We start from the raw sequence: 21,041 nt of genomic DNA, 5'->3' as shown, positions 1-21,041 counted from the left end.
GGGTCGCACAGAGTCGGACATGACTGAAGTGACTTAGTAGTAGTAGTAGTAGTAGTAATACAAGAAGAAAGGAAATTAGTTTCTCATTTCTTCAGAGATTCTTCAGGACTATTCTTCCCAAGTGCACTCTACTTTGCTTTTATATTTGGTGCCTGTATTACACAGGGAAAAATACAGATTCCAGGACAAATTTTTGTTAAACATTTAAGAAAATCTCTAAGGTTTTATGTCCAATCCAGGGACACACTAGAACCTACCCCAAGAGGGTGTTAATGATGTCACTATATAATAATTATCTCCTTTTTGTTATTTTCACTATCATTTCAAGGTTATTTAACTCATTCTCAATTCCAGTGATCACACTAGAAACTAATCGTGAAAATAAACCAAAACAAATCACATTCCTTCCAAAATCTAACAAAACCTCCCACTTCCCAAAACAAAATGACATTTCTTAATCATTCTTTCAACTGAGGACTTACTGCTTATATGTGCAAGTGCACATCCCTTTTAAAATCACAGGGCATGACAATGCATTTTAGTGGACTTTGTTGATTTTTTTTTTTTTTGCCACACTCAGCAACTTGTGGGGTCTAAGCTCCCCATCCAGGGATTAAACCCAGACCCTGGTCAGTGAGTGTGGAGCCCTAATCACTGGACTGCCAGGAAATTAATTCCCTGTTGATTTATTTTTAAAGCTATTATTTGTAACTCCTCCAAAAGGCAAAACATACTGTCTTGTTCATTATCTTCTCACCTAAGAAAATGGCTGTTGATGTGGGGGAGAGACAGGAAAGAACAATGTAACTATCACCCTCCTATGAAGTGTTGCCAGGGCTCCCAGGTGTAATCCCCGCCCCTTTTGTGTGCCACCTGTACACTTCTGTGGAGAAAGTCCAAAGCAGTTAAGTACAGTTTTCAATTTGTCTAACGTCTTTGATGAAGGTAAGATATGAATGTGGAGGAAAGTTACCAATGGTTAACATATGTAGAGGGTTTAATCTTTTGGAAAACACTTTCATATTTATTTTTTTCCAGGCTTCACACTTCTTGACTAGAACACACAGCAGGGATTATCAACATCCTGATGTTACAGGTTACTTTGCTAGGGTCCTACGGGAATGAGGGGTGAGTGAAATAAACTCATTTCTGATACTTGTTAAAATGGTGAGGTACAGTCTATTTAAAACTATTTCAATAGGGGATCATAACTTGCAACAGGAGAAAGAAATTGTGCTCAACCTCCAATACAGCAAAGACACCAGGAAATTTATTATAGCCAACAAACAAGAGTGAGGGGGTTAGTGGATGAGAAATTAAGACAAAACATTAAGGATAGCGGGATGCTTGCTTAAAGGCAGGTCCGAGGACTTATATACTAACGGACTTTATATATAAACGAATCTGATAGCATAGGCAAGGTAACCAGATACTAAAGGTGCAAGGATGACTTAGCAGAATTCACGCCAATACGGGGCTCTGCCCGGCCAGATTCGAAGGCCTCAATGGAGGCCTAGGTGAGTAGAGGGCTGGGAGGAGCCTGACTAAAGTTCAGACAAGGAGAGAGAGACTGTCATTGACAACCCCGTTTCTCTTTATTACCCAATCCCCATGGATGAGGAGAGCTGGCAGGCAACCGGGGTGGGGGTGGGTCCAGTTCTTTCTCCGAAGCACCAACGACCGGTGGCCAGAGATCAGAAGGCCAGGTTCGGCGACACCAGCAGAAAGCGTGTCTGAACAACGTTCCTCGCACTGCACGGGAGGTGCCCCCACGCTCCGCCCGTCCGCCGCGCGTCCCACTTGAGGGGCGGGCTCCGCAGGTCGGGACCGCAGGCGCCGATTGGCTGACGCGCCCGAGCCGGGGTTTCCCGGCCCCGCCCCGTGCCCCTCACTGGCCGCCCCGCCGCCGCCGCTGCGCTCCCTCAGCCCGCGAGGCCGCGCGCAGGCAGGTCCCGCGCTGCCCCGCGGGAGGGGCTTACCGGTCCCCATCCTTAAAGCACGAGTCCGGACGCCCCGCCTGTTGGAGAGGGTGCCTGGCTGTGGACAGCCAACAGCCAGGGCGGGCCAGGGCCGACCGAGGAGGGCCTGAGGCTACGGAGCCGCCGCGGCTGGCACACGAGCGTCTCGGCCCGGACCCAGTGCTTGCGGGAGCTGTGAGGGGAGGGGTCGTGGGCGCCATTGCTGCCCGTCAGAACGCCGCGGGGGTCCCCGTCAGCCCTAGCAGCTCTCCCCTGTCTGGGAGGAGCCGTCGCCAGTCCCCGGCCCTGTCTCCTGAATCGGGTGCCTCCTCTGCCATCCGTGCGGAGACCATGTTTGACAAGACGCGGCTGCCGTACGTGGCCCTCGATGTGCTCTGCGTGTTGCTGGGTACGTACGCGCCGCCGGCCCGAGGGGCGTGTGCGCGCGAGCCCGGGGTGGGGTGCATCGGTGGGGTGCGGGCGTGTGTCCGCTGGGAGGTGACTCGCCGGGAATCGCGGACGGGCGTGGGGGGCGTGTGCCTGACGCGCGAACCTTGCCCGGCTAGACGCTGGGGCGGCTTCCGCAGCCCGGGGACCCTGCTTCGCAGCCCGCATCCCCGCGTGGCCGCTGCTGTCAGTCTGCCTTTCTATTGCCCGCCGGTGCGCTGAGCCCACCCTGCTTGGATGCTGTTCACGCCTCTGCGCTCCATCCCTTGCTCTCCTGTCCTCTGTTCCCCATTTCACTCCCAGCAGAGAGGGTGGGGTCCTCCCCTCGCTGATGTAGGGAAGCTTGGTGGTCACTGGCTCATCAGGTTTGGTGACAAAACCGGAGGGTTTTGATGCACTGGGAATTCTCAGTAACTGGCGCCAGTGCCAGGTTTATCTTCCTTGTGGGAAGCAGTTTCAAGTTTTCGTCTATAAAAGGTTAGAACGCTCCTAATTAGAAGGTGTTACCGGCTTGTAAATTGTCAGGCTGTAAGTGGGTGTGATGATGCCAGGTTTCTGCCTATAGGTTTGAAGAAGCTTACTTTTGAGGGGGATGGGGTTGGCGTGGTGTGCCCCAGACCTGCTGTTTCCTTCTCTGCACAGACCTCGTCATCGTGTAGGTTTCCATCTCCTGTGAGAGCCCACAAGGAGCACTGGACGTTTCTTTGGCTGCAGCGAATTTGGCGTTGTCTTTCTGACTGAAGAGTTCAGTCGTAGGGCTTCTGGTCGCCAGTTGCTCTTTTGACGAAAAAGAATCGAAGTCATCTGGGTAAGGGCTAGGCATTGGAAGGAGAGATTTTCACCGTCTTCATATGTATTGTGTAAGGCAGTATCTTTGAACTATTTATACGTTTTGGAAAAAAAATACTTACCAGAAGACCTGCTCGATGTTCGGGTAGTCCTCATGTTTGAGTATCGAAGTAATAGTATTGGCGAGCTCTCAGCGTTGGAGAGCTGTGACTTTAGCATCCTAGACGCAGGTCTGCATAATGGCTTTTCGGTGAGAGGAAACTTCCTCCGCTTTTAATCCAGTACCGTCTCCCCTGCCTCAAACCTGACCATTTAGGTGCTTGTAGTCTCGCCGAAGTTTTATAAATTCTGTTACCTGTTTTTTGAGGAAAAGTCTTGCTTATGAAACATCTTTATTGTTTACCAGGACATTTCCTATATAGCCCCACAGTGAATTTTAGAAATTCCGTTTAGGAAAGGGAAACACGATTTTGGAACACTATTTTTATAAAAACACAAGTGATCCTTTCAGATGTCCAGACATATTCATAATTACATTAATTATATTCAGATTTATTGGCAATGAAAAGTTTACCTTGGTAAATATGTTATATTTTAAAATGTATTTAAATTTATACTCAGTGTTTGTGGAGCTTTGTTAAATTTCATTTATGTTTCAGTGAGGGGAGAGGAAAATGTTGAGTCAGAAGTGATTTTTAAAATTCTAATATATTGGATATTATCCTATTATTGCCACATACTGTACTGTCAGAGTTATATATAAAGTTCCCATTTTTCCTACCTTATGCAGTTACTAATTTTTGAAACAAATGCGTTTTCTCTTTGGGCCAAGCACTGAAGCAGGATAGATGAAACATAATACTGCTCTTAGGTAGATCAGTGTTATTAAACACAGAGCCATATACTAAATCTATGTTTTGTTTATTTTAATTCATGTATATTTGAGGGAACTATTGCAGTACAACTTTATAAAATTGTGGGGTTTTGTAGTCTGTTTTCAACATGCTGCAAGCATCCCATAACTGTCCAATAGAATTAAGAGTAATTTTATTGCTAACTTGGCCTGACAGCTGCAGAATTTATGATGACTCTCAATAAAAGATAAAATTGTTATTTCTGATTTTAAAATCTTTGGTTTTGGAAAAAGCTTGTTTAGGAGACTTATGCATTAAGTATCAGTATCAGATACCTGATCTATTTGAAAAACAGATTTTTTCTGTTTTTGTATGGCTAGAGTTTTAAAATAATTAAGTGTATTGTCAAGATAAGCTCAGAATTCCCTTTTCCTAAATAGAAAGTGAAATACTGGCTTATTTTAATTTGGTATATAAGATGACATTAGATTTAATAGCATCAATATTCTGTTATAAACAACAGTGAAGGAGAACAGTGATTCTAGAGATACAAAGTATTTTCATGCTGAGTTTTGGGAGATTATATATTTTTATTAAAAAACTCACCTTTCTAGTGGGGTCTATGAGTCATTTTATTTTATTTATTTTTAAGCTTTATGGCTGAGCTGCACAGCATGCAGGATCTTAGTTCCCCAACCAGGGATTGAATCTGTACCCCTTGCCGTTGAAGCGCAGAGTCTTAACCACTGGACTGCCAAAAAGTCACCTTTAAGGGTCATTTAAAGTTTTATTTTTATTCATCTTACTGACAATAGGAGGTTGGCGGCCTTTAAAATAGTGGTAGCTCAAAGAGGGTTATTAACTTGGCATTAAGTTTTTTCTTTTTCTTTGGAGAACTACAGGTAAAAGTTGACTGTAGCAACAGAAAGATGATCAAGCAGATCATAAGTACAGGGTTATGTGAAAGTGGTTCTTAATTATAATGTGAATATGTTCCAGGTTCTGTTAATGATCACCCAACATCATGCAGTGTATCCATTTAATATGATGATGTTATGTGCTTGTGTTACATGGCTGTTTTATAATATTACAGAAAGTGATGTCTGTTTAAATGATAAACATGCCTGTATGTAAGGGGGCGGGTGTGTGCATGCTTACACACGTGTAAAAGCATTTCTGTCCCAAGTCAGTATTATCACCACTATGAAACATGATTTCCTCCATATAATATACCCAAATTATTACTTCCTTCAGTGGATCTGGTCTCTTCTTGGAAAAAGAGTGAGAATTTTGAGAGATGATGTGTATTTGATTCCTTTCTGAGATGGAGTGTGGTCTTGCCAGCTTTCTCTGGCTCCTTTGATAATGAGTTCTATGATTGTAGAAAAGGCTATAAATATCACCTGAGCACACAAGAAAAGCTGCTGTACAGAGAATCGTAGTGGGCTGATGTGAAAGCTGTGTTTTGCTCATTGTGTTAAACCACGTCCTAAATAAAACTTAATTGCTGAGAGTCATTTTAGATTTTATGCACTCTGGCATTAGGCTGCCAATGAATTGATTCAGTGCACATTGATTGAAGGCTAACTCTGTTCCAAGTTCATGTTAGGTGCTAAAGATAAAGATGAATTAGAAAGTCTATGCCCTCAAGGAGCTTAGGGTCTAATGAGGGAGAAACAAACAAGAGGTTATACTACATCATGATAAATGTAATAATAAAGGTATGGAATAGATGCTCTTTGAGTACAGAAAAAAGATTTGTGCTATAAATGATCTATCGTAGATAAATGGGTTGTCTGTTTTTGTCTAGAGATGCAGAAATGACAAATGTTACCCCAGGAGTACTCTTAGAATCTTTTTTTTTTTTCTCAGCTTAGTACAGGGCAATGGGAGCCCAAGTAAGTAGCTGTGTGTATGACTTTTTTGCAGGTATCTCGTGATGCCTGGAAGTTTTAGGTGGAACTGGCAGAACCTTTTTATGTGCCTGAGTTTTGCTGGGTAGCAGTCATTTGGAATATCTTTCTATATTGTGCCTTCTTTTTTGGCTCCTCTGGATCTTTTCTCCACCCTGCGCTATGCTCTGGGAGGCTAGTGCTGTGAACTGCAACTAGGCTGTTGCTTTTTGTTTCTGGTTGACTTTGACCAATGGGACAACAGCAGGAGGCCTGGAAGACCCAGTTTCTTCCTGCTGGATTTGCGTTGCCAGAGCTATTTTGTGTTTTGTGAGTAGGTCACAGCTTCTATTCAGTGGCCATCTGTGCCAGCCAGCTACAGTTACAGATCTTTCTGGGTTTTGGTAACCCTCTACTTGCCCATTTAGCCTAGAGATGATGTTGCTGGTACCATTCCCTGCTGCTTTCCGTAAATCCTACCTATACCTTTGAAGATGGTTCCTTTATAAAATTCTTATTTAAATACTTTATTTGGGTGTGCTGTTTTTTGCCAGGGCGCTACTGATAATACTCATGTTATGTCCAAAACAGATCTGAGGTGATTTCCCTTTCTGCACTTGACAGCAATTACATTGGCCCATAAAAGCAGATGATAACAGGAACTCATGGGCTCCAACATTGGTTTTCTTAGAAGGGAGGGGGTCATGGTTTCCTCAACATACTGCAAACATGGTATCACCTTTATGCCAAATCAGTCAGTAAATTTAGGGGAAAATCTGGCAGCAGAGAACACTGGCAGCCATACTAGGTGGTTGTGTGTGCGTTCCAAGTTGCTTTCGTCGTGTCCGACTCTTTGCTACCCTAATGGACTATAGGCTGCCAGGTTTCTCTGTCCATGCAGGTTCTCCAGGCAAGAATACTGGAATGTGTTGCCATGCCCTCCTCCAGGGGATCTTCTGACTCAGGGATTAAACCCGAGTCTCTTCTGTCTCCTGCAATGGCAGGCAGGTTCTTTAACACTAGTGCCACTTGGGAAGCCCCAGGTGATTGTGGAATCCCATTACTTATTCTTCTTCAGTAATTATGCTGATCTCATTCTGCCCCTTAAGTATTAGCCATAGGAGTGCTCCTTTTCCTGATCTCAGTTTGGGCCACTTTCTTAAGGGAAAGTCAGATATTTAATGAAAGAGTCTCCTTTGTTGAAAGTCTGCAGCCTTCCTTTTTCTCCTAACATTTATTTGTTCATTTACTCATTATTGGGTGAATTCACCCACACATTTGTTTTATTATCTAGTAGATGCTGGGAATTCTGTTAGATACCAAAGAGGTAAATAAGTAAGTAAATAAATAGGACATAGTACTATCCTGATTACTTGCCATTTCAATTTCTGTTTACTTCTATTAAGCTAACTTCTTTTGCTTCTGCTTAAAGTTTACTGTTTGTTTCTCTGTTTTATATAACTTTTGTCTTTTCTCCCAGCCATTGAGAGGGGGAAGGAATCTCAAAAAATGAACAAAAATTTGTCAAACTGGCATATTCTTGGGTCAGACTGGCCTCCTCTTGCAAGACTTTTTCTACCTTTAAATGGCTAGTTTGGAACAAAAGCAGAGGCCTGGAAGAAACTGATAGTATTTGGCTCTAGTTGGCTTTATACAGTTGACTTTAAACTTGAATTTACCTTGCTTGGATGAGAGTATGGAAATATTCAGAAAACATTCCCCTCTATAGCTTTTGTGAAAAGTAATTTTTTCCTTTACATTCTATTTGAATTAAATCCCTTTTGGAAACTCATGGACATGCCATAATCTTTGTTAATATCTTTCTTGCTTAGTCATTTTTGGCTGAATTCTACCAAAGTTCCCTATGTGTTACTCAGTTTGTGAAATTATTCTAATTACTTTTGATAAGAAATTAAAGTTTAAATTGTTACTGTTTATCTGATTTAAAAAGAAGCTGGTAGAAAGTTACTAAAACCTACATTTTAAGAGAACTAGTTAACATGTAGCTTTAGGTTTTTTATGTGTTTTTTTTTTTTGGTTGCTCTGGCATGTAGGATCTAGTTCCCCATCAAGGGATCGAACCCAGGCCCTCCTGCCTTGGCAGCATGGAGTGTGGTTAACTACTGGACCTCCAGGGAAGTCCCTAGAAACGTTTTTTGTGTTTTTTTTTTATTTTTTTTTTTTGCCCCATGGCTTGTGGGATTTTAGTTTCTAGACCAGGGATTGAACCCGGACCCTTGGTAATGAGAGCCCGGAGTCCTAGTCACTGGAACAACAGGGAATTCCCTTCTGCAAAGGAATTTGAAATGTTATTTCCTCCTAAATTACTGGTTTAATTCAGCATTTAGGATGGAAATATACAGTCTGTGTAATAAGCTAGTTAGGGATTATATAGGCACTGTCTTGTCCCTTATTTTCTTTCTGAAAAAGGATTCATTCAGATATTATGAACAGTGGTTACAAGTAACTCTTTTCTTTCTTTTTGTCCCTCCTTTTTGCTGTATGTGTGTGTGCTCAGTCATGTCCTCTCTTTGTGACCCCATGGACTGTAGCCCACCAGGCTCCTCTGTCCATAATTTTTCAGGCAATAATACTGCAGCAGGTTGCCATTTCCTTCTCCAGAGGATTTTCCTGACCTAGGGATCAAACCTGAGTCTCCTGCATCTCCTGTGTTGGCAGGTGGATTCTTTACCACTGCTACTTGGGAAGTCCTTCTGTTTCTACGTACCTTATTTTCCGTTTTCACTTTTTCCTTCCTGCTTTCCTTCGCCCTTCAACCTTGCTGTCTTGATTTAAAGCCCAGATGGCTCAGACTGAGTTGTTTCAGTTTTACTTAACTGAAACTAATCTAACATTGGTTATGACTTTATAAACTATTGATTTTTCTTTAAAACATTAGATAGACAGCATAGTCTAGTGATGGACTCTGGATCCAAACTGTAGGTTCAATTCCAGTTCCTCCATTTACTAGCTGTGCAACCGTAGGCAGATTTCCTCTGTGTGTGTCTGTTGTGTCAGCTGTGTAATGATAAAGTACCTACCTTGTATGGTTGTTGTGAGGCTTAAATGAGTGAAAATATAAAGGTCTTAGAGTAGGCCTTGCACTCGTGTGCATAAGATGATTGTCAAATAAAAGTAATCCTCTATAATCCTGCAATAATTAAAACATCATTATTTTAGTAAAAATAACATCAACATAGTTTTGTATTAGGGACAAAAATACAAACTTCAAACTGTTCCCTGTGAATACTCATGGAATGTCTTTGAAGCTTACAGAACATCTTGAAATAGTAGTGTCTTATCAGTCATGTGTAAAAACCACATATATGATCTTCAGGTAGTGGTAATCCCAGCTATGTTGGAAAATGATCTGTATAGTCTGTGGTAGAGTGTAACTAAACAGATGGAAAAACTGTTACTTTATACAGTGGTTAAGTCCTGAATTTCAACTTAAGAAAATGGAGTTAGCCAGACACTGGTCGGTCACCTTCACTATTTTTATTGTCCAGGCCTTGGAATTGATTGAGTCACCATATAAAAAGTAGACTTAATATTCCTAAAATTTTTGAATGACTCTAATTGTATTCCCTCATTTGTATGAATTCTGTTGTTTGATTTCCTACCTATGGTTAAGCAGGCATCAAAGAAAAGACTATTGTGTAATACCTCTTCATACCCCATCTCCTTCTTACTTCTGTTTTTTCAATCAGATATTTATTTATTGGCTGTGCTGTGTTGGTTGTGGGATCCTAGTTCCCTGACCAGGGATTGTACGCCGGCCCCCTGCAGTGGAAGTATGGAGGCCTAACTACTGGATCTCTAGGGAATTACCTCAGCTATTTATTTTGACATATGTTAACCTGATACTATCTTTTATTTTTTATGTTGTGTTTAATAGAGTGTTATTGCTCAGTTGCTAAGTCGTGCCTGACTCTTTGTGACCTCAAGACTGAAGCACACCAGGCTTCCCGGTCCTTCACTATTTCCCGGAGTTTTCTCAAACTCATGTCCATTGGATTGGTGATGCCATCCAACCATCTTATCCTCTTTCACCCCCTTCTCCTCCTGTTCTCAATCTTTCCCAGCATCAGGGCCTTTTCTAATGAGTCGGCTCTTTGCATCAGGTGGCCGAAGTATGGGGCTTCAACTTCAACATCAGTCCTTCCAATGAATGTTAATATTGATTTCCTTTAGGAATACAATGTTAAGTTTTAAAATATTTGACGTTGCAACATCGTTCACTTGTTTATCAGCTATTATGTGCTTAATGGGGCTTCACTGATGGCCCAGCTGGTAAAGAACCCATCTGCCAATGCAGAAGATGCAGGAGACTCAGGTTCAATCCCTGGGTGGGAAAATTGCTTGGAGACGGAAATGGAAACCCGCTCCAATATTCTTGCCTGGAAAATTCCATGGACAAAGGAGCCTGGCATTGCTGCAGTCCATGGGGTCACAAAGAGTTGGACATGGCTAAGCACACACACACACACACACACACACACACACACACATGCGTGCTTAATATTTACAATGCTAGGAGTTGTAAATTTCATTGTGAAAAAGATAAGTAAGGTCTCTATACTAATAGTTACAGATATTTGTGAATGCCATGAAAGAATGTAAGCAAGGTTAGAAGAGAGTGAGATATTGAGGGGTCAGGGTCATAATCTCAGGGAAGGCTTCTCTGAGGAAGGCATATTTAAATTCAGATTTAAGAATGAAAGTAAGTTGGTCATGGAGGAGCTGAAAGAAGATGATTCCAGGCATAGGAAAGAGCAGGTGTTGAGGGGCAAAGGGCATTTGTAACAGAAAAGAGGCCAGTGTGGTGGGAATACAGTATGTATCCTAGTGTTCTTAATAGTAACTATTGCAGATTATTTCTAAATGTCAAAGTGGATAATAATAATAACTGACATTTAGGGCTCTATGTCTGTGTGTGGCTATGAGGTCTATCAAAACCTGCTCAGGGAGGATAGCTTAGTTATCTTCATTCTGTTGATGGTGGAACTAAGGCCTCAGGTAGCTGAGAAACTGCCAATGGAAGCCAGGTAAGAAGTGGCATGGTTGGGAATTGGGAAATGCATTTTTAAGAGTTACAACTTTTGAATTCAGATTGACTGTCCAGATTGAGAAATGAAGAGGGTAAGAAATGAGGGACTGAGGGAATTAATTGGCTGTAAAAGCAGTGATTATTTTAGGTGGGCTAAATCTTTTATGACTATCTTTATTCCATATAATGTGGCTTCATAGTCAGTTTCTGCTTATGTTTTGAGCATGTATCTGCTGTCCAAAGGAGGCACTTTAATTTTTCATAAATCAAACTCCTAATAACTACTAAGAGTTTGCTCGGAGGGTATATCATACTGGAAGATATAACCGATTTGCCCTGATCAGTAAAGTTTGTTGTTGTTTAGTCGCTTAGTTGTGTCTGACTCTTTTACAACCCCTTGGACTATAGTCTGCCAGGGTCCTCTGTCCATGGGGATTCTCTAGGCAAGAATATTGGAGTGAGTTGCCATTTCCTTCTCCACGGGACCTTCCCAATGCAGGGATCAAACCCACATCTCCTGTGTCTCCTGCATTAGCAGGTGGGTTCTTTACCACCGTGCCATCTGGAAAGCCAGATCACTAATATACTCATAGATTTTTTTCTCCAAATAGCACTGTTGTTATAGGCCATTTTACCCAGGAAAGGAAGACCTTTGTACTTTATTGCATGTCATGTGAATCACGTGTGTAGAGTTTAGAGTCACCTTTGGTAACTCATTCCAGTAGATATAGTTAGAACCTCTGGTTTAGTTCTCAGTTGTCACTTCTTGGAAATGTTTCCTGTGTCTGTTTTTCAGGGTGGGGTGCCTAGGAAAATGACATATAGGAAATGTGTAGCGGATGAGCTCTTGAGTTAATTGGCAGCTTGTTAAGCCAGGTTCTGCCTTGCCTTTTGGTTCATTTACGTCAGCAGGAAAATAGGGCTTGACTTCGTAGGTGCTTGAGAGGTAAATAAGAAGAAAACTATTCCTTATTCAATGCATAAATGAGCCTGTGGTAAATGTTTTACGTAACTCATGAAATCATCACAAAACTGTGAAGTAATAGGCTTGTTGTATGCCCTAGCACTGGTGATACAAAAATGGGTGAAAAAATAAAACTCATGGATCTCAAGTAGCTTCTTGCTTACTCTGGAAAACAGACTCGTAACAAACAATGACAATACCATATGGTAAGCTGGGTGCCTGATATGTCAGAGCACTTGGGTACTAAGAGTGAGTGAGACAGGGTCTCTGTCCCCAAGGGGTACACAGATGCTGTAAGGGGAGAGAAGCAGGTATTTTAATGAAGTCTGTGTGAATTTCAGGACAACTGCTCCTGAGATTTTCACTTTTACTTTCCAGCCAGGATACTGTAAACCTTGGGGAACATTGCTGCTGCTGCTAAGTCACTTCAGTCATGTCTGACTCTGTGCGACCCCATAGACGGCAGCCCACCAGGCTCCCTGTTACACTTTTGGTTAGGGCTAAATTCTGGAAATAATTCCTATAGATAGTTCTGAAGTGGTGAAATGAGTCATGTCTGACCCTTTGCAACCCCATGGACTGTATAGTCAATGGAATTCTCCAGGCTAGAATACTGGAGTGGGTAGTCATTACCTTCTCCAGGGGATCTTCCCAACCCAGGGATTGAACCCAGGTCTCCCGCATTGCAGGCGGATTCTTTACCAGCTGAGCTACTAGGGAAGCACAAGAATACTGGAGTGGGTATCCTGTCCCTTCTCTAGTGGATAGTTCAGAATCCATCTTTATTACTGGGTGGAAACACTGTAATATGAGTGCTTGCTGCTGCTGCAAAGTCGCTTCAGTTGTGTCCGACTCTGTGCAATCCCATAGACGGCAGCCCACCAGGCTCCCCCGTCCCTGGGATTCTCCAGGCAAGAACACTGGAGTGGGTTGCCATTTCCTTCTCCAATGCATGAAAGTGAAAACTGAAAGTGAAGTCACTCAGTCATGTCTGACTCTTAGCGATCCCATGGACTGTAGCCCAACAGGCTCCTCCATCCATGGGATTTTCCAGGCAAGAGTACTGGAGTGGGGTGCCATTGCCTTCTCTGATATGAGTGCTTAGAAAGCGTGTAATACATGTTAGGCATTCAGATATTTTTTACATGAATGAGTAGGCAAGATACTTGAGTCAGTCACTCTTCTGGGGGTTGGAATTTAACTCTGCTATTAACTGTGTGACATTGGGCAGGTTGTTTCAGCTCTCCATAAGTCTTGTCACCTAATGAGGAAAAAGATAATGATAATAGTGTCTTCCTCATAGTGCTGTGAAATTAGATGAGATAATGTGAGAGAGTGTATGTGAAGTGTTTAACATAGTCCTGATCTGTCCCGTTGTATCATTATCACTATTAAGATAATAACCCAATTTGGCCACTGATCCCGTCTGTTGTTTAAATTTGATACCATGTACTGGTGAGTTTTCTTTTGGGACATTGTTTAGTGTAGTTCTAGCTTCAGTTTAAATAGCATTTGAATTGGGACCTGGTTCATATTTCAGTTTTTCGTGCCCAGATCACTATGGGAGATGTTCTGATTACTCCTAACCTGTTTCTTTCTGGAATCAGATACCTCACTGAGATCTTATCATTTTACTTCTAGGTGAGCAGTATTTCCACAGCTCATAGACAAGGTACCAATATGAATATCTGTAGTTGAGTGAAATAGTAATAAACAAAGGTGTGTGTGAAGTGGAAATGGCATGATTTGGGTAATGGTAACTTCTCTTGGTACTCACGTTTTAAAGCATGAATATTTTATTTCTTGAATATGAGCTAGTCAGAACCTAATAACTTGCAGTTGAAGCTGAAGTATGGCTGCAGTACAGCTAAACATAACAGGTTCTTTTCATAACTTCTCTTGATCAGTAAGAATTTTTCCTTGTTTTCTTTCCATGAAGTTTAAGAAATAAATGTTTATAGTGGTCACATCCACCTGCAGTGTTCTGGGATAGGCCTAATTTTAGGATAGCCTTCTATGTCATAAAGGCAGTATGACTCTATAATTAAATGTATGGCTAAATGTAATTAAAATTCATACTTTTATAATATTTTATGTTTTAATATTATATATTTACAATATTTTTTCTTTAAAAAGCCTATTTAAACAGTTTTTCAAATGACATCCTAATTGATTTGGAAAATATACCTAGTATAGTTATACAGTGTAGCAGAAGCAAGTGACATTTATTATATTTTATATTTTTAAAAAATGGCATTGATAAGAGAAAGAAATTTTGAATATGCTCCTTCTCATATGTTGTCTATGTCTAACCCAGTGGCCTAGTTGGAGAAGAGGTCTCTTACATTATGATGTTATCAAAACTTGTTAGGCAAGTTATGGGTAATACTCAACTTTATAGCTAGTGTTGGATATCTATATGAATATGAGTGAGATTCTAAGTTCTGCCATTGACTGTAATTTAATTACTAACCAAATCTAACAATGAATAAATTATCTTTTAAGAAGATAAGTTTTTTGCATTAGACTTCCCCGCCTTGCTTAGGATTTGACATTGTGGATGATTTTTCACTGAATAACAATTTTGTTTATGTAATTTATTTAAAGGGTTCAAAGTGTGATCTGGTAGTGAAAGTGGTTGGCTTTTAAGTCACATTCTAGTTTTGCTTCTGCTGTTCTCTCTGATCACATCGGCTGTTTCGTTTACTCATGTGTAAATTATAATGAGAATAATGTCTGCCTTATCTATCTCTCTGGGTCATAATGGTAAGCAAATTTTCTTATTAAGGAGAGTCAATAGCTGCAGAACATATTTGGGCATTTGACACTAGGGTAGGAAAACAAAGAACGCAGGGTAAACGGGGCATTTTGAGCAAGGCAGCACACTTGTAGGAGATCTGTTATTGATCTAGCCAGGTCATGAAGGGAATGTTGTCAGCAGAAAACAGGAAAAATCTGAAGGCTGACTGAAGTATTCAGAAAGTAGTGACATGGGAAAAATGGTCCCTGATACAAATAATGTAGGGCCCCTGCTTGAGTTTCTTTTTTGCCACACATAGGCATATGACTTTATCAGTGACCAAATAACTTATGAAATCTTGAAACTAGTTGGATACTCTTATGTCAGCCATACTGTTAGAAGTGGTGACATATGCCACCTTGAGAAGCCAAAGCAGAATATGATTTGGTCAGACTCACTGAAATTTCAGTGAAGGGAGATTTTCAGTTTTAAAAAGATGAAAAAGGACGTTCAACTGCCATTAAATTAAAAAAAAATACAAAAATAAATCACAGTTAGACTAGGTTAGATCTAGTCTGCTTAATATCAGGAGATTGTCATCTGTATCAGTAGCAGTTTATCTTCAGCTAAGACTGTCAAAATCTTTTGGCAAACATCTGAAATACCAGGGAAATCTCTTCTAACTTTGTATTTGCCTGTGCTCTATTCTATTCCAGTGACTTGCAGAATATTTAATAGGAAATAGGAGAGAGATGTTCTTTGAAATAAAATAATTACATTATCTAAGATTATGTTTCTGTTTTCCTCAGTACTAGTCTTGTAGTTTGTTAGTCAGTTAATGATTGGAGTGGTGAGACCTTAATGTTTCTGTGTAGCGTTGGCTGGCAGAATGATGCATTACTCTGTAGGGCATTGGCATATAGCTTCCGTTGAACAGTTAAGGGATTTCATCTGCCCAATAACCCTGGAAACCTACCACCAATTGGAAATATATACACCAGAAGTAAAATACTATGGCCAAAGTTACAAGAACTATTGAAGTTGAGTCCTATTTAAGAATCATATTTTTGTTTGCTAATAATTTAAAGCTTATACTTAAAAGCATTGAGCTATTCAGTAGTTGTGACAGCCCTGATCTTGGCTTTGGCTAACTTAATTTCTTCTGATAAAAAGGGAGGCAAAGAGTAAAGTGAGGAAAAGAAAAATTTTTTTAAATGAAGAAGTGAATATTGCTATAGTCCGTTTTTACCTTGCAAGAGGAAGTTAGGAAAGGATGAAGCTTCCTTGAGAGAAAGCAGGACAATAGGGTTAATCATGACGGTGCCTCACGAGGCCTAGAATAAGTAAAGAAGTGCTTCCCAGTAAAGAGATTGTAGTGGAGATTCTGATTTTTAGTTGGATAAATCTAAGGGTCACATTTACAATGGTTTAAATTTCCTGAAGTAAAGAATTTGTTGTTTAGGTTGGTCAACGATAATTCAACCTATGTTTAGAATTTACTAGGGAAAGAGAACAGATTGCTGAAAAAATTTTGTTATAGTTACCCTTGCTTCATGTCCTCAGACTTTTCATAATTAAGAATGAAATACTGAGATTGGAGGGGAATTCCCTGGTGGTCCAGTAGTTAGGAGTCAGTGCTTTCTTTCTTTCTCTTTTTAAATATTTATTTATTTGGCTGTCCTGGGTCTTAGTTGCGGCCACACTGGATCTTTGATCATTGTGGCACCCAGGATCTTTAGTTGCAGCATGCGGGATCTAGTTTCCTGACCAGGGATCAAGCCCAGACCCCCTGCATTGGGGGCATGGAGTCTTAGCCACTGGACCACCAGGGAATTCCCAGGACTTGGCACTTTCACTGCCATGATATGGATTTGATCTCTGATCAGGGAACTAAGATCCCACAAGCTGCCCAGTGTGGCAAAAATCAGTCAATCCATTTACCTGTCAATCAATCAATAAAATTTTAAAAAGAATAAAATATTGAGATTGGAAGATGGCGTAACTTGGTTGAATGTTTTATAAATTAAAAGCAGAGGGGTTTGAAATTTTGAACTGTCAGATATATCAAATAGAGTTGTGACAGAAATGTTATAGCTCAGATAGGGGCTAGCTATAAACATATTTTAGTGTATTATCTGAATATAATTCAGAAGAAGGTGTTTATGTTATAGGAGATAAAAACTTATTAATACTTTCTATAATAAAGGGTGTGAATGGTACTTGTTTAAGGGGGCTAGCATCATATCTGTGCAAACTAATTACTCAAAAATAAGAGAGAAATGAACTGTTGCAGTTTAAATGTAGGGTGTTACCTTGCAATTTCAACAGAACTTTATTAAAATATTTTTTATTTTATCAAGATACTAGTCCCATTTTTTTTTAATGTATAAAAGTTTTACAAAATTATTTTGTATTCATAGGATGCATAAAATTTAAAGAATATGGACACTGGAAAGGTACCGGTCTGATCACCTACTAGGGTGAATCACCCAAGTTCACAACTTCAGTTTCTTTATCTGAAAAGGACTGGGTCTTCATCTGTATGTTCTTGTTGGCTGTGATGCAGTGTCCATTATGTAGTAGGCATTTGTTTATTCTGGTAGTATTCGTTCTTACACACATTGTGTGCTTAGTTCTGTTGTGGGCAGTGGAGATGCATATAATCACACAAATAAATATAAAAATGAACCATTAAGTGCTCTGAAGGAGAGGTTTGGGTACTATGAGAGTTTATAAACAGGATTTTGAATAAGAAGGATAGGGTAGCTTTTTAAAATGATGACTTTGGCTGCAGGGTGGAATAATAGATTGGAGCTGGAAAAGAATGGATTTAGGGAGATCAGTCAGAGAAGGCAATGGCACCCCACTCCAGTACTCTTGCCTGGAAAATTCCATGGATGGAGGAGCCTGGCGGGCTGCAGTCCATGGGGTTGCGAAGAGTCAGACACGACTGAGCGACTTCACTTTTACTTTTCACTTTCATGCATTGGAGAAAGAAATGGCAACCCACTCCAGTGTTCTTGCCTGGAGAATCCCAGGGATGGGGGAGCCTGGTGGGCTGCCATCTATGGGGTCGCACAGAGTCGGACACGACTGAAGCAACTTAGCAGCAGCAGCAGCAGCAGCAGCGGGGAGATCAGTTAGGAAGCTGTCTCAGGGGTCCAAATGAGATAATGGTAGTGAAAGTAAAGAGGTGCTGGTAGAGATGGAGGAAGGCTGAGGGATTTGTGAAGTATCTGGGAGAGAAAATGGACCAGTTTTGGTGACATAGGAAAAATGGAGAGTCAGAGAGAGAGAAATATCAAAGATAGTTTTGAAAGTTCTGGCTTGTATAATTGGATAGATTTCTATAATAACTAAACTGGGGAGCCCTAGGAGAGAACCCATTTGAAATGGGAATGGGGATGGAGATGAGATAGCGAGTTTGGTTTTCACCATGTTACGTGAAGTTTTGAAGTTTCCAAGAAGGAGTATCTGGTCCTTGTTTGGATAAATGGATCTAAAGCTCAGAGGAACTGTCTGACTTTTCAGAGTCCTGGGCATATTCATGGTAATTGAAGTCATGAGAATTGATGAAATCTCAGGAAGAAGTTATAAATTGAAAAAAAAAAACAGGTTTAGGACTGAGCTTCAGATTGGTTGGAAGAAATAAAAAAGGCCAAGACTGAGAGGGAGAGGATACTTTAAAAAACCAGAAGACTGTTTCTGGAAAGCCAAGTGAAGAGAGTGCCTCAAGAAGAGCGTGGTAACAATGTCTACATCCTCCTGAAAGGTAAGGTAACACCTGGAAAGTATCCATTTGGTTTAGTTACACTAAGGTCACTGATAACTTTATGTAAAGCCATTTTTAAATCGTGGTGGGCTGAGAAGTGAGTAATTGGTGAAGTGGAAATTTGTGGGTATTGGTAGTTCTTTTTAAAAAGTTGGAATTAGAAAGGAGAGTGTAGTAGCTAGTAGTCTGGGATAGTAGGTTGTCATGGTTTCTTGTGATACGCCAGGTGAGGGAAGAATGATCTTGCTAGATAAAGGAACCGTTTTTAGGCCAATGGTATAGTAATAGTTGAATTCCTCTTATAGAACCGTCTTTACTGAGAACAATGGATTATTTGATATCCATGCTTTCCAAAGTAATTGTTAACCAGATACGGTGGAATTTGGTATATGAAGCCTGGTAGACTGGTTTCAAAATTCTGCTTTGCTGTAGGAGCTGCTGAAGACGCCAGTTCAATCCCTGGGTCAGCTATATACCCTGGAGCAGGAAATAGCAGCCCACTCCAGTATTCTTGCCAGGATAATCCTGTGGACAGAGGAGCCTGGTGGGCTACAGTCCATGGGGTCACAAAGAGTTGGACATGACTGAGCGCACATGTACTATTTCTATTAGGCATTCTTGCTTTTGGTCACACAGATGCTTATTAGTCTTGTTGAACTTCAGTTTCTTCACTTGAATAATGGAGAGACTACTGTCTACTTCACAGATTTGTTAGTAATAAATAAGAATTAGTAGGCAGTCAACAAACTGTTACCTGCCTGTCTTTCTTTCTTGTTTCCCATGGTAGCTGCTGTTTAGTGTGTAGTTTCAGCATTGCATGTTTGCTCTTGGCCTGAAAGGAATAGTTTGTGGGAGTTCTTCCTTCTTGCAGCTTTTATCTTCTGTATAAAATTATACAAAAGATAACTTTTATCTTCTGTATAAAATTTAACTTGAGTGGTAGAAACATAGATTTTGGGGAAGATGGATATACGATTTGCTGCTGCAGTCATCGTAACTATTAAAAAAAGAATTTTACAAAACTTTTTGGCTTGTGTGCCTTTTTTTTTTTTAAAAAAGCACATGTGTTTTAAACAAAGCTTACTAATTTAGATATGCTACTTTGGTCACTTCCTGCCAAAGTTAGAGTTTTTATGTTTTCCTTCTGAGACACACCTTAGTATAACTTTATTTTAGTTTCTGGAACCTTGCCATTTGGCATAATTTCAGAGTAGACATGATGGATCCATATAAATTAAGATTTAAATACACAGTACATTTTTTTAATTGGTAGGGGCACGTGAACTCTTAAAAGCAGTTGAGATCTTAGGTCTGGATTTTGTTTGGTTGTTTAAACTTTTTCATCTGTAGTTTTGATTTTTTTTAAATTTATTTTTAATTGAAGGATAATTGCTTTACAGTGTTGTGTTGGTTTCTGCCAAATACCATGTAGTTTTGATTCGTTAAGTACTTCTTACACGTATTTGTACCAAAATGGTGAAATCAAGTTTGTCAGATATTTTTTCTACAAGTTCAGTTGCTAATGCAGTCTCCTTAAAGAATTTAAAATCTGCCCACCAGCCACCACCATCCATAGTCTCTAAAGAAGCATTTATGTATATACTTTTCTAGATGATAACAATTCTAGAAATTCTATAAAGGCATTAGAGCTTGTTAGTTTTATTCAAGAATCACTATAATATTAATAGTAAACACACACTTTTATTCTTTGGAATATAGGCCTTCCTGCTGAATGGGAGAAATTGTCGGTTGCCTAGTTGCTGAAAAAGGAGATTTCGTTGATTAAGCGAAGTTTGTGGATGGGATTTCTGAGACTGGAAGTCTCGTTGGTTCAGAGAGAGAAATAACTTAATCAGGTGTTCTCACCTGAATGTGGGGTGCTTTGTTTTACAAACTTAAATAATACCTGGATAAATCCCTACAGTTCATAATTTCTTTGGGTTTCCCAGGTGGCTCAATGGTAGAGAATCATCTGGCAGTGCAGGATATGGGGTTGGGGGGGGGTGTAGTTTGTGATTCCATGGGGAAGATCCCCTGGAGAAGGAAATGACAACCCACTCCAGTATTCTTACCTGGAAAATCTCATGGACAGAGGAGCTTGACGGGCTGTAGTCTATGGGGTCACAGAGAGTTGGACACAACTGAACGACTAAGCAGGCACGTGTCATTTTTTTAAGCTAAAGACTAAATAAATTCTATAGACACTGTGTTTCAAGGAGGAACTTTCTCCTTGATTCACTATGTTATATTGTCTTCTGAAATTTGTTGTCTCTTAATAAACTTTCAAAGAAAGATACAGTAGTTAATATTTGATGAAATATTCCTGTATATCTGTTCATAGATCTTCCAAGTTAAAAAACTTTCTCAATAGAGGAACTGCTCATATCTTGTTTCTTTCCCAAAGGTATATAGTTTATAATCTGTTTTACTTTGGAAATACATGATGTTACTATATGGATTCAGCATAATGTATTTTACCCCCATTTTTGGACATCTGAGTCTTGGACATGGAATAGCATCATTAGTGAAATCTAGATTAGTTTTTTCTTTTAAAATAATTATTCTGTGGTTTCCA

The 21,041-nt window shown here is 40.3% G+C and overlaps 1 protein-coding gene across 2 annotated transcripts in view; it reads left to right on the top strand.

Annotated features, from left to right (window-relative positions):
• The first annotated feature begins 1,918 nt into the window (after positions 1-1,918).
• The window catches only part of PLPP1 (phospholipid phosphatase 1), a 105,583-nt gene continuing 86,460 nt past the window's right edge, over positions 1,919-21,041 (top strand). The window contains exon 1 of one of the 2 annotated variants that reach the window (XM_005887380.3): positions 1,919-2,367. In XM_005887380.3, the coding sequence (XP_005887442.2) occupies positions 2,310-2,367 (58 nt within the window). In that variant the 5' untranslated portion in view covers positions 1,919-2,309. The remainder of the gene's footprint in view (positions 2,368-21,041) is intronic. The other variant, XM_005887379.3, reaches the window with a different exon arrangement.

This window comes from Bos mutus, chromosome 20 (genome assembly GCF_027580195.1).
Source record: "Bos mutus isolate GX-2022 chromosome 20, NWIPB_WYAK_1.1, whole genome shotgun sequence".
Classification (NCBI taxonomy): domain Eukaryota; kingdom Metazoa; phylum Chordata; class Mammalia; order Artiodactyla; family Bovidae; genus Bos; species Bos mutus.
The sequence above is the reverse complement of the archived record's forward strand: the minus strand, read 5'-3'. Positions and strand labels throughout refer to the sequence as shown.